At 36.5% G+C, this 13,622-nt stretch overlaps 3 protein-coding genes across 5 annotated transcripts; all 3 read right to left on the bottom strand.

Moving 5' to 3' along the window:
- Positions 1–24: 24 nt before the first annotated feature.
- Positions 25–4,381, bottom strand: Cand1 (Cullin-associated and neddylation-dissociated 1). The gene is made up of 11 exons (XM_083032173.1): positions 4,058–4,381; positions 3,338–3,507; positions 2,867–3,080; positions 2,496–2,788; positions 2,256–2,418; positions 1,899–2,172; positions 1,246–1,752; positions 867–1,150; positions 650–781; positions 403–571; positions 25–326 (listed from the first exon to the last, which is right to left on the bottom strand). Exons 1-11 carry the CDS (start codon positions 4,097–4,099, stop codon positions 25–27), a joined length of 2,550 nt encoding a protein of 849 aa, XP_082888299.1. The 5' UTR covers positions 4,100–4,381.
- Positions 4,382–4,513: 132 nt separating this feature from the next.
- LOC145948199 (PCNA-associated factor) lies at positions 4,514–5,830 on the bottom strand. Of its 3 annotated transcripts, XM_083057947.1 has the most exons (5): positions 5,679–5,830; positions 5,519–5,587; positions 5,290–5,441; positions 5,095–5,209; positions 4,514–4,699 (listed from the first exon to the last, which is right to left on the bottom strand). In XM_083057947.1, the coding sequence occupies exons 1-4, from the start codon at positions 5,713–5,715 to the stop codon at positions 5,123–5,125; spliced, it is 345 nt and encodes a 114-aa protein (XP_082914073.1). In that variant the 5' UTR covers positions 5,716–5,830; the 3' UTR covers positions 4,514–4,699; positions 5,095–5,122. The 3 variants fall into 3 exon arrangements, with proteins under 3 accessions (XP_082914073.1, XP_082914079.1, XP_082914063.1); XM_083057953.1 differs by having other exon boundaries at positions 4,514–5,209; positions 5,534–5,587; XM_083057937.1 differs by having other exon boundaries at positions 4,514–5,209.
- A 585-nt stretch (positions 5,831–6,415) lies between these two features.
- On the bottom strand, positions 6,416–13,361 carry Scsbetaa (Succinyl-coenzyme A synthetase beta subunit, ADP-forming). The gene is made up of 14 exons (XM_083032174.1): positions 12,710–13,361; positions 12,340–12,599; positions 12,066–12,228; positions 11,718–11,985; positions 11,321–11,625; positions 11,122–11,241; positions 10,845–11,039; positions 10,084–10,155; positions 8,568–8,827; positions 8,282–8,444; positions 7,933–8,197; positions 7,537–7,841; positions 7,332–7,451; positions 6,416–7,255 (listed from the first exon to the last, which is right to left on the bottom strand). The coding sequence occupies exons 1-14, from the start codon at positions 12,764–12,766 to the stop codon at positions 7,085–7,087; spliced, it is 2,724 nt and encodes a 907-aa protein (XP_082888300.1). The 5' UTR covers positions 12,767–13,361; the 3' UTR covers positions 6,416–7,084.
- Positions 13,362–13,622: the final 261 nt, after the last annotated feature.

Here is a 13,622-nt window from a genome sequence, read left to right on the forward strand (position 1 = left end):
AAGCAGTGGTATCAACGCAGAGTACTACACATGTCTTCCTATCTCTCCAATTACCAACAAGGCGAATATGTGTTGGGCGACGTTCTGAATGTCTGACGGATTCTGAACATCCTTTAGCAACTGTTGCACGATACACTGCGCTTCTTCGTGCCATGTAATTGACAGCGCAGCCGCACACTTGGCCAGTGAGTGATAAGCTTGCTTGTGAAGTACGGTTTGAGTAACTGGAACTATTAACATCGCGAGAAGATCTCTGTACCCGAGACCCGGCAAATTCGTTTGCACTAAAGCTTGGAAAAACTCGAGCATTGAATTTAATGCGACACCTGTTTCGATAAAAATTCAATGTATTGAGCGCATATGTCAAAACATTATTAATCTAATGTTGTGTAACAATTTTACCTTGAAGAAGTGGAGACTTTACAAGGATGAGTATCTCGGGCAAGATATGGTCAGAAATTCTCGTCAGAGCAGCTGGATGTAACTTTGCGATGGTAGTGAGAAGATTCAATGTTAGCTGCGCAATGTGTAGATCTGATTCATTTAATAATGCAGGTAACTCTGTAGTAACCTGTGTGAAAAGGATTAAAAATTATCATCCTATGTTTCATTAAATATTAATATACACAGCACAACTAATATTCCATACCTTATCAAGTAAGTCCGGATGCAGAGCTGAGCTATAATTGCGTACCAGTGTATCAAGAAGAGGAAGAGAGGAAAGTTTTAAAGCTCGTTGATTCTTTCTTAAAAAGGACCCAAGAATAGGTATTGCTTCTTCCTACGAAAAACAATAAGATTTTAGAAGAGAATTTTGCTATTTTTCATAGTGTGTGTATATATACACTTGTATTTTATAAATTTACCATGATTGGTTTAAGATCGACTCTCAGAGGAGACGCGGCTATATAAGTTAGAGCCTTAACAGTGGTAAGCCTAGTTATCTCGTTGCGCAACCTGTCAAGGAAAATAGGCAGGCATACATGCAATTTGTCTGACAGAGTGTCTCCAAAGTGCGCAAGGATCTGTCCCATACAAGCGATGGCTCTCTCCTTCACTTCCTGATCGATATCGGCCGTTTTGAGCCTCATCAGAGTGCAGTGATATATTTCGTTAGATAACGGAGCGAAGTTGCGGTAGAAGGGTTTATCTGAGATAAGCGTTAAAATCTCCGTTATCGATATCACTCTATCTATCTACTTTTATTCCAAATAAAAATTAAATAACATAAAATCATTTACTCACCATGAGGTCTGATTATTTGTACGAGTTGCTGTAACACGAGCAATGCTTCGGCAACGATCTTGTAGAAGGAATCTCCTACAGCTAGTATAATTGGAGGTGCCAGAACTGGCATATGAACGTGGAACGTTTCGGCTTGATGCGTCACCAAGAGCGTATGCACAAAAGCTAAAGTGTCGATCTTCATATTCGAGGACGAGTTCTTGTCACCCAGGGAATATTGTATGCCGGGAATTAGTGTTGGGATATGATTAGTTAAAGCGCCAGGTAAAACAAGCACCAGTTCCTTTAGCAGGGAAAAGCAATCTTGTCTCGTTTTGATGCTCTTTTCCTTCATTTGACGATGAACTGCCTTCACTATTAATGGTACTTGCTGTTGCAACAACGCAACAGGTCCGTCATCGTCTTCCATTGCGTCTGGATCGAGAGGCATACCGGTAGCTGGCCTCGTTTGTCTCAACAAAGCGATATATGCGTGAAATATATCTGATTTGACATTTTCTTCTCTCTCTACAATTATAACAGCGAATATCATACATTATAATCATACACATTGGATAAATAAAATTTTGATTGGTTAAATATACAGGATATTAAAAAATATATATATCTTTTGATCTATTATCTATAGATAAATTTCGGTGATTGATACTTGCCTTTAAACCTCGCAATCAAGGCAGGTGAAACTCCTTTATAAAGGTCTGATAGCAACTCTCTTCTGCTAGATACAACAGCTTCTAGACATTTCGCGGCTGCTCGACGAACTTTCCAACTCATATCGTCGTCATCGGAGTATTCATCTTCCGCGTCTTCTTCTCCGTCCTCTTCTATTTCCATTGCAGTACCTTCTCTGTCCGAAAGCTCGTTGATATCGTCGTCATAATTATAATTTGGATCGTACGTGATATATGTTAGACAGATCTCTATAATCTAAAAGATAAATTATTTCATTTAATAATGTATAAGATGTATAAATATAATGTCGTAACATAAGATTAATCTGAATTATGTACTTTATTTATATGCGGTGTAATCTCTTTCGGACACCTATAAACAAAAGATTCGAATGCTTGTAAACAATATTCCCTCAATTCATCGTCATCCTCATTACTATATTGAACAATCAATGGCATAACGCGTTCTATCTGCTCGCCAAATCTGTGTCCTGCTTGTCGACTGCAAATAAATTTAGATACAAATTGATATAATTTATTCTCTTCATTGATTATTCAACACGATGTAGATTATCTTACCAAATAGAAGCAATGCACTGGATATAGGTACGTATAACGTTCTTTGCCGTTTGAGTTTGAAGACCATCGAGAAGATGATCCAACAATTTGTTGTATAAATAATTGTTGCTGGACGTCAACAAATGACTCAGCGCTACTATAGTGCGTTTACGAACCGCTTGCCGCGGCGAAGAGAGTTGCGGCAATAATGCGGTCATAATTGTAGAATGAAATGTGACTAGCAGAGCACCAAAGCGAGAGAGCAAGTCGGCAACAATGTCGAGTGCTTCGAGCTGTACGGGTACATCCTCTTGCTGAAAGATGTGTCATGTATAGATGTACATCAATCGGAGATACATACAAAATTCGAAGTTAGACAAAGTTTAATTTACCTTTTCAATAGCGCTGCTTAATTTGCCTGTGATACGTCTACAGACGTTTGCGACTAATGCACTACAACCCAAGGGAAGTTCGGAAATGACAGTCTTCAAGCCGATGCTAGAGATATCGCGTAACTGTTCCTTGTCGGATACCATATTAGTACATAGAGCGTCCACAATAGTTTCCACTTGATAATCCTTTACTTTATTAACTAATGGGCCCAAACTGAAATTGCACACATTCTTATAATCATACAATCGAACAACAAATTCTCAAATAGAGACAACAAATATTTATAATACTTCATACACAAGTCTACTCTCTGGTTATTTCACTCGTGTTAATAATTTTCAATTTGACATGATATATTAGTGTACAAGAAAATTTATACATACGAGAAAGATACAAAATTAATATATATGGAGAATACACAAAAATATAAATAAAAAAATACATTATAATATGTAGACAAAGAAATCTACCATTTGACAGCAAGATTCTGCACTTCCCCATTTTTGTCTTCCAATAATTTAAGAAGCATTTTTACAACTTTACGCTCGGAATCATCGTCCAGTTTGATGCTGTCTTTTTGCAGTTCGCTCATCAAGTCATTAGTTGCCATAAACCTGAAGTCTTTATCGCTGGATGTCATCTACAAAGGGAGCACATCAATTCAAGCACCATCATATTATGGATAATACAAAAAAATACGTATAACATCTATTATTGATTACATCTATGATTACATCTATTATTATTGATTTCGAAATGTCAGAGATAATTGATTAATTTATAATTTACAAATACAGACAACGATGAAATCGATAATTACAGACAGTGATGAAATCGATTAGATATCAATTACTTGGCATGCGGGAAATGGAATCACAATATCCGAATATAATCGACACGTACAAACTTTCGGAATACATGTGAGGAAATATATTCTAAATTATTATTAAAAAAAAAGAGAAAGAGAGAGAGAGAGAAATTCGCGTTCTCTCATTCTACGACACTCGTACGAGCGAGTTGCACCGAAAAAAAAAATTGGGAAAACGCAGCTTAGGTTATGTCATCGAGAAAGAATGATGACGGAATAAGAAGTTCTCGGTGCAAAACACACGAGCGTACAAATGACATTTCTTTCCATCGCTATATCGCATACATCGTCATATATGCCGATGTGCGACGATTACGCATACCTTCTCCAGCAGGTTCGCTATTTGATAGGAGACACTAGCCATGGTTGCCGAGTTTTTTTTCACAGCCGGTTCGACGATCGGCAGCAAGTTCCGGCGGCGCGTTTTGTAAGGCAACGAAAAAAAGAAAGGAAAAACAAAGCGGACCCCCCGGTGGCGACGATACCGACGAATCCTCACCCGCGACGAAAAATCGCGACGAAAACCGAAAAGGATATATGTATATATATATAATAAGTAGCGGCGGTTTTTTTTTTTTTTTCCTTCTCTTTGTTTTCTCTCTCCTCTATCAAAAATTATCCGCTTTCGGCAGCATCTCTCAACGCGATGCCGAAATTTTGACTGAACGTGCGCGTTCCTAAAGCCGCCCGTATAGGGTCTTCGCGCGCGCGCATGCGCGCGTGTATACGTTCGTTGTATGTATGTATTTATGTGTATGTATGTACGCGAGTATATATATTTTTAGATCCTCGTGAAAAAATAATGCCAAATTGAGATGTACTTTTCTATTTTTAACGCGATTCATCGACCGTCAGCTCGCGATTACAGATAATAAATTGAATTACGTCGCATCGTGACGTATATTTATCGGGATCCTCTCGAGAGTTTCTCATTCCTGCACTTTCGCAGCGATTGCTTTTAATTCTGAAAGATGTTTTTATTTTTACAATGCACTTGAAGGAAAATATTGAAGATTATATTCGAATTGTTTTGCGTCGAATGATTAAAATTAGCGTCATACGATAAATGTATAGCATATCAATTTTGTTACCTCTCTTATGTTTAAAACAAAATGTAAGAATTTAGCTGAACCCTTCTGTTTACATTTAATTTGATAAATAATTACAACATTTATTACAATAATCAACACAAACTGCCTTTCTACGACAGTGGAATGAGAAACTTATCTTGTTTTTACCTGTGCGCAATGACATCTAATCTAAATTACTTAATCATATGAATATGTGAACGACTTAAGAAAATATATATAACAGTGAGATAGTTAAAATAATATAAATAATTTAACAATAAAATATTACAGAGATACGAGAAGCGGAAGAAGATACTTTAATCAGTCTCATCATCATCATCCTCTTCCTCCGTTGCGCTTTCCTCAGCATTCGGATCTTCAGACAAGTTTGAAGCCTGATTTTCCTAAAGTGAAAGGATAGTTTTATATATACAAATTAATTATTTAGAAAGCATAAATAAACATGACTTTATTATGTACTTACAATTTTTTCTTTTGTTGACGATTCACTGCTTTCATTATTGTCAGTAGTCTTTGAACTCGTACTCATATTCATAAAGGAAGTGATGGGTTTCTGCCATTCCGGTGTTTCCCTTGGATGGTAAGGATTTCCACCTCCATAGCTTTTTCCTGCACCTGTGAATATAAATTTTATTTCCTTTAATATCTGTTTTTTACCAAGAATATGGAGAATACGTATAAGAGAGATATACTTTTTCTGCCATTACTTTTCTTGCCAGGAGTAGCCGCGCGAATTTTTCCAGGAGCCTTGCTGCCCACAGCTGTAAACAAACGACATAAACAGATAATAATATTCGCAACTCGTTAATAATAAGATTCGTCAAAAAGTGTCTTTGTTCTACTTTAGCCTACCTTTTGTAGGCACTCTGTCCGCCTTTGTTCTCACCATGTTTCTAACGCGTAAAAGTCTTTAAAAAACTCTCTGTTTTACACACAAAATCGCAGAAACGAGAGCTTGCGAAATAATACCGCACCACTTGCCAAAATATCGTTGCGGAATTTAAACTCGCAGTCAAATCCAGTGTGGCCAAATTAAGCATCATCCTACACTAATCAGCAGTTCAGAGGGATTTTTTTTCTAAAGCGCGAAATACGAAATACGAAATAACCTTTAAAAAATATAAAGACTTTTTTGAAATATAACTATTTTGAAATATATAAACTTGGATACGCACGAAGGAAATTAAATTGCCATTGATATTAATCTTACGATTTTATTAGCCGTAGGAGACAAATACGAGTATTTTGAAAATTCGCTTAATTTATCCATTTGACAAGTACAGAATTTCGAGAATCGTGTCATTTTTTACGTCTCCTTATTTAGCGATTGAGAGGAGTGAACGCCGCTTATTGTTAGTATATTTACAGAAATTTTTCAAAGCGCTCGTTAGACTCGACACTGGCAGTGTCATCGATAGTTTTATCATAAATACAATTTCGCAAGTTTACAGAGAGAGAATAAATATATGCATACAATATATATCTTTGTTGGACGATCATTTGCATAATCGTATAAAATGTTTTCCTGACATTAGCACCTTCGAGTATACGATTCGGTCGTTCGTTGAAGGAACGAAGACAAACGAAAATTATGCAAAATAATTTATGTATACAGATATATACCGATACATGTGTATATGTTACATTAAACAAAGCCCTTTGTTTTCGACGTGGAGATAGTTGAGATTTCGCTTTAAAAAAAAAATAGATGCGTGTAACACATTATTATTTTATACATCTTTAAACACCACGAACACGTGGTTGTTCGAAAGGGAAGATAATATTATATTAGATAATTTAATATCTTAATACTGAATCACAGAGCCTTGCTATAAGGCAAACGATAAGTTATGTCTTTGAATAACCTTCCGCACAGTTTTATAGTATTATAGACATTTATATATCTGTTTTAAAGAAAAAAATGGATTATTATATATCGCATATGTATAATAATAATCCACACCAACAATTTGTCTGTCTTTCAAATTTTAATATATCTGCCGATCGTGTCGCATTCGTAAAATAGATTGTATATTCAAGCCTATATATTCTATTTTTCACTCTACGCAAAAAATCAAAGAGAGGATTGTGTTTGAAATGTTACTCCGTAACGAGAATACATTATTACACATATAAAGTTATTACTTTAGTTATTACTTTCAGGCAATTTTTTTGTGAAATATTTTAACAATATTGAGTATATTCTCGTTAATATTCTTCAATAACAATATATCATTTATATTTTTTTTTTTCACTATCTATGAAATTGCCGGTATCTCGAAATTTACACTGAGATTTTCAGATTGCGCTAATTTAACAATAGTCGATAGTTTCACTGCGACTCGTGCTGCTTCGTCCAGATCGTCGATTGGAACAATTTTTAAACCCGCGTTGGCGATCAGAGCTTTGGCTTCGTCCACGTTGGTACCCTGCGAAAGCACCAAACGTATTTTTTGCACAATTCCATAATTATTTACGAAACAAGGTGCATCGCAAATATTGTACCTGCAATCTTACGACGACAGGAATTTTTAAACTTAGCTCCTTAGTCGCGGCGATAATTCCCTCTGCTATGACGTCACATCTCATGATGCCACCAAAAATATTAACTAAAAGAGCGTGAACCTATATATAGAGAAAAAAAAGAATACACGTAAATTATTGTATATTAATTCATAGAGATAAACACAATAATACATTACGCACTTACTCGTGAATCAGAGGTGATGATTTTGAATGCCTCTTTCACCGCAGAAGCCGTCGCACCACCACCAACGTCAAGGAAATTAGCTGGTTCGCCACCGTGTAACTTTATAATATCCATCGTAGCCATGGCTAATCCAGCTCCGTTCACCATGCAACCTATATTGCCATCGAGGGCGATGTAATTCAAATCGAATTTTGCAGCCTCGACTTCCTTGGGATCCTCCTGAGACCAATCCCTGAGACTAAACAGTTCTTTTTGCCTGAACTCGGCATTGTCATCGAAACGGCACTTGCAATCCAGAGCAAAATCTAAAAAAAAGAATATAAGTTCGCAAATAAAATTATAAAAATTATAAATTATAAAATATCATGAAGAGAGAAAGAAAGGTTTCAGACTTACAGTTCCCATTAATGTCTTCGGCGAGAGGATTCACTTCCAGAAGAACAGCATCCTTTTTGAGGAACATTTCGTAAAGATTTATAATTATATTGCAAATGTAATCCTTCACGTTATCGAGACCGAGCTTGGTCACTATACGTTCCGCTTGCTCCTTCGTAATTCCCTTGTTGATGTCGATAGGTTCGTACATGATAGCGCCAGGATTCGTAGCAGCAACTTCCTCGATATTTACTCCACCTTGGCTGGAAGCTATTATGACGGGACCCTGAAATAAAAAATATCCGTTAAAACTCTTCTCTCTGTATCATAATATCATATCTGTCAATTGCCTTCTTTTCGCGAAACTTACACCAAAGGCTCTTTCCATCATGACAGCAAGGTAGTATTCTTTACGAGGAAACATGCGTTGCGTGACCATCACGGCGTTACATATCCTACCGGCTTCGCCAGTCTGTTTCGTGATCAATAGTTTACCCAGCATCTGACTCGCCAATGACTTGGCTTCTTCTGGACTGCAGAGAAAACAACGATAATAAATTCAATAATTATTTCCAAATATAAAATATGTATATATATATATATATATATATATATATATATATATTAAATATATTATTTAGACATGTCATAATTACGTTTCACACATCTTCACTCCACTGACACTCGTTCCTTTGAAGTGTCCCTTCCCTCTGCCGCCAGCAAGAACTTGAGCCTTCAAGACGATATCTTTCGTCTTCAGATCGGTGGCGAGTTTAGCCGCCTCGTCAGCGGTTTTGGCAACGCCAAATTTCGGAGTAGGTACGTCGGCTTCATTGAGCAAACTGTAGCTGATATGTTCATGTACATTTAAATTCCTGGCTGGTTGTTTCGCCAAGTTAGTCTTGCATGCCAATATCTGAAAGAGAGAAGGACTTGTGATGTAATAAACTTAGTGATCGTTCTTGCGCTTGTTTGGATTATAACAAATGTACCTCTAACTCTCCGAAGGTAAAGAAAAAAATTGATAAAAAAGTTGTTGACACACGATTCATTTCTATCAAGAGAATAAGATAAGATGAGCAGTTTAAAGTACACGTGAAGTAGAGTCTGTCACAATAGAAATAGTGTAATATGATTAATGTACGTAGAGATTTAAATATAAATCTATAGTTGAAGGCTGCATGATCTATGAACTACATGCTGATATTGCGTACATTGCAGCTCTACTGTACGTAGAGCTTTGGCATGAATACTTCACATACAATGAAGTGAATTGTGTAATAGATTTTAACTGATAAATTCCTTTATCAATTTATTTGCCGCAACTCTTTCTAAAGAATGTTAAAGACTACAATAATTTTTAAATAAAAATAATTGAGAAGGCTCTCTTTAAGTAAAATAAATTTTATTCAATATTTAAATTTTGTTTCACAATTATTTACGATTTTTAATTTACGATTAATAAAAAAAGATCGATATGTCAAAATTAAGATTTTAGTACTCTATTGTTGACAGTTTTTATATATATAATATACAATGATTTTTAATCAAATATTCAAGTTATATATCGTCAAACGTACGAATCTTGAATTTTGATAACAACTGTCAAACACGTGCGTGTCAGCATTTAATCGAAGCATTTCTTTTTTTTTTTTACTTATGGATAACAATAAGTATGAATTCGAGATAATAAAGGAAGCGCACGATTGATCGTCAATATTTTCTCTCTCGTCATGCGAAAATTTAAATCATTCGTTCAAAAATAGAACGACGACCGCATCATCGAGTGCTCGATCGTTTGACAAGTGTGTCCTTGCACAAGTACATAATTCGATTAAACGCAATCGTACGCGGAAACGGACGTCGCGCCTGTCGAGGGGACGACACGCAAACAAATTTTCCACGTAGTTGCATAACTGTCAGGTCGATTTTTCGGGGAAAAATCTCGCCTCCAAGATCCTTGGGCTTCAAATCGCTCGCGACCCTGGCGCTCAATTTAGCAGACTACAGCCGTCTCTAGTGATGACGATCGTCTCTCTCTTTCTCTCTCTCTCTCTCTCTCCCACCATCGATTCGTCGTCATCAACTATCTGGACACTTTGCGCCTTCCCTCGAAACCTGCCAGGCGCTTAATTGAAATCCTACACGCGGAAACCGGTCGACTTGACATACCTTAGGACCGTTCAATCGGCAGAAGCCCTCCGTGAGCAAGATCGTCCGCGACAACATGGTAGCCATCTTTATCTAAGCGACGGCCGTCTACTGCCAAGCGCGAGCTTCGTCCTCGTGGCCCCCACCTAAAGAACTTGACGTTTCCCTCGCGCAAGTATGACGCAGAAGGGCCGACGCGCAGACTCGCGAATGTGCATGTCTGCTCCGATGGCGAGTCACGACGAGCAGCGCCGAACAAATTGAGTTTTCGCAGTTGAATTTGCAAAAAAAAAATTGGTTTAACATATCTTTATCTTTTATATTATGTAATACAGCTTGATATATTGCTTTAAGAGATAATAGCTTTGAGGATTTAAGGAATTCCTGAATCGCGATTATTGAAAAATTCAATTCGCATTACTCGATTATTAGATTCTCTTGATTTGTTCAGAGTTTAAATTTTTAAAATTTTAAATTACTCTGGTATCGGTAAAATCAATTTCTTATTTATCAATGTCGATATATAATTACATTAATCCAGAGTATCTTGAGATTTCTCAATTTGAATTCTCAAGAATGCTGTTGTATAATAATAAGATCGTTTCTTTTATACTATACTATAATATATAAAAAATTTCTTCCATTACAAATAACTGGTCTAATTATTTTTTACGTCCGCATAAAACAAGAACTAGCAACAAAATGTTTCTTATATACAAAACAATATATTTTATAAACGTGCAAATATAAAACATTTTGTAAACTGTTCTAAAATAATTTCACTTGCGTTTTTCGCAGATCTTTGTTTTTCCCGATAATTTAGCACTGAATGTAATATCTAAATCCAAAGACTTTGCCACATTCATCATCAATGCTAATTTGACCGATGTCTCGGCTGCTTGAGCAAAATCATCCACAGAAATTACTTCTAACTTAGCATCTAGTATCAATTTTTTAGCTTTATCAACATTAGTACCCTACGAACAAATAAATGGATTAATGAAAAAAGAAAAAAAAATAATTTGCAGATAATACAATTTTTAAAAGTATAATTATTACCTGTAATCGCACAATTACAGGTATCTTCAACTTCAACTCTTTAAAAGCGTCGATGATCCCTTGGGCGATTATGTCGCATCTCATTATGCCGCCAAAGATGTTTACTAAAATAGCTTCCACCTGAAAAATATCCCATAATCATTAATGACCAATCAATCGCATTGTTTAATTGTCGATTTAATTTCACACCGATAATTACATGCGAGTCCGAAGACAATATTTTGAATCCCTCCCTCACGGTTTCGACTGTAGCGGTGCCACCGACGTCCAAGAAGTTTGCCGGCAAACCACCGTAGAGTTTTATGATGTCCATGGTGGCCATAGCTAAACCGGCCCCGTTTACCATACAGCCGATATTTCCGTCCAGAGTTATGTAATTTAAATTGTACTTCTCTGCTTCGACCTCCTTCGGATCCATTTGAGTCGTGTCTTTCAACGCAAACAATTCCTTCTGTCGGAATTCAGCGCTATCGTCGAACTTACATTTGCAATCTAGAGCGTAATCTGCAGCAAGCATTAAAGAGCAACATATCATTCAATCTCTTTGAAAAGTATAATCGTATACTCTTATTCTCATATTCATTTTTCTAATTTACATTGACCGCAAATATCCTCCGCGAAGGGGTTGACCTCGAGGAGCAGAGCGTCCTTCTCGACGAACAATTCGTACAGATTGCAGGCGATAATCGACGCGATCTCTTTGCTGTTCCCCGTGAGTCCGAGCTTCTCGGCGACGCTGTTCGCTTGCGCGGACGTCAAGCCTTTCTTTATGTCGATCGGTATATAAGCCACGGCTTCGGGATGCGCAGCTGCAATCTCTTCAATATTCACGCCGCCTCGTTTGGAAACGATCATCACGGGCCCCTTATAAAAGAAATAAACGCTGATCAGCTGATCCCCCTGATATGAGAGGACAATTCGTATTATTTATATACAATACGTACATCGAAAGCCTGTTCCAGCATCAACGCCATGTAATATTCTTTCCGTGGAAACATGCGTGCTGTCACCATCACGGAATTACATATCTTTCCAGCCGCACCCGTTTGTTTAGTTATTAGTATCTTGCCGAGCATATTGCTCGCAAATTCCTTCACTTGCTCCGGCCTGTAATAGAGATAAAGATGTTATTTCGCATCTCATCGCTTCTTTTCATTGTATTAATAAATTACAATCGTTTCTCTTCAGCGGTTTATTGATTTTTCATTATTTACTCACGTTTCGCACATTATAACGCCGCTGATATCGCTATCCTTAAAATGTCCCATTGCTCTACCGCCGGCCAAAATCTGCGCTTTCAGTACGAGATCCTTAGTGTCCAGATTCTTAGCCAGCTCGACGGCTTCGAGGGGCGTCTTAGCTACCCCGAAAGACGGAGTAGGAATTCCGGCTTCCTTCAATAAAGTGTACGCCATGTGCTCGTGTATCTCTAAATTTCGCACTAGTCGTTTAAAGATCGGCACTTTTTGCGCTAACAGCTAATGTGGAGAACAAGTATACTTTACATAAGTATAATCTTACATTACTTTTCTTATTTTATGACACATGCATAATACATTTTTTTTAATGTTACAATGTTTTTTTTCACCTGTTTGTTTATTCCTCGAGCGCATATTCTTGCTAAAGACAATATTGCAAACGACATGATGATGATTAGTGACAGTTTATTTATTTGCTATATGTGTATGACACCTGTGATGTAAACTGTCATTGATCATATCGATTCATCTAAAATTATATGTTCAATATGACATTCCGTTTTTTTTTCTTACAATTTTGTTAGACGATTTCTTGCCTGTAATGTAAATACATAATATACATAATATACAGGTGAAAAAATTTTGATTCACTTACGAGACGCTTCGCAAAAGTACTTATTCGTGCACATTTAAACGACTGAGGGTCGAATGGACGACGAGCTCGTATTACGTTTGCTTTTTTTTTATTGCAACGATGATAAATGAATCGCGATTTATATATCGCAGATGATACTTCGAATCGACTCCAATTGCTCGTGTTAAAAATATCTTCCACGTTTTTCGTATAGATTTCTCTACAACTGCGTCGTTGTATCCAGCGCTCGTTATCACTTCTTGAAGGAACAATGGTTGAAAGAGCTCGTGTAGCCGTTGTAAACCAATACTCTGATTAAAGATACGCGCATTTGAATAACAAAAAGTCAGCGGAGCACAATATTAATATCTTAACTTAAAAGAACGTAAGAACTAAGATATAAAAGTTTTCAAAATGTTTACGATGAAACATATGTTTGTGAAAGTTATAAAGTTAAATACATTTGCATATCGTTGCTAATGTTTTCCAATTATATGAAACATGATATACACATTTTATTACGCTGCTGCAATACGATATAAAAACTTATATTTAAATTGTAATTTAATAAGAATAACTTTGATGCATATGCATGTGTCCCCATAATTATATAAACTTCTTATCCTTATATATTCATATTTTTATTGTATTATTATCGTTTTATATAA

Source organism: Prenolepis imparis, unplaced genomic scaffold (genome assembly GCF_030444845.1).
Source record: "Prenolepis imparis isolate NDT839.2.m4 unplaced genomic scaffold, iyPreImpa1.0 SCAF_2, whole genome shotgun sequence".
Classification (NCBI taxonomy): Eukaryota; Metazoa; Arthropoda; class Insecta; order Hymenoptera; family Formicidae; genus Prenolepis; species Prenolepis imparis.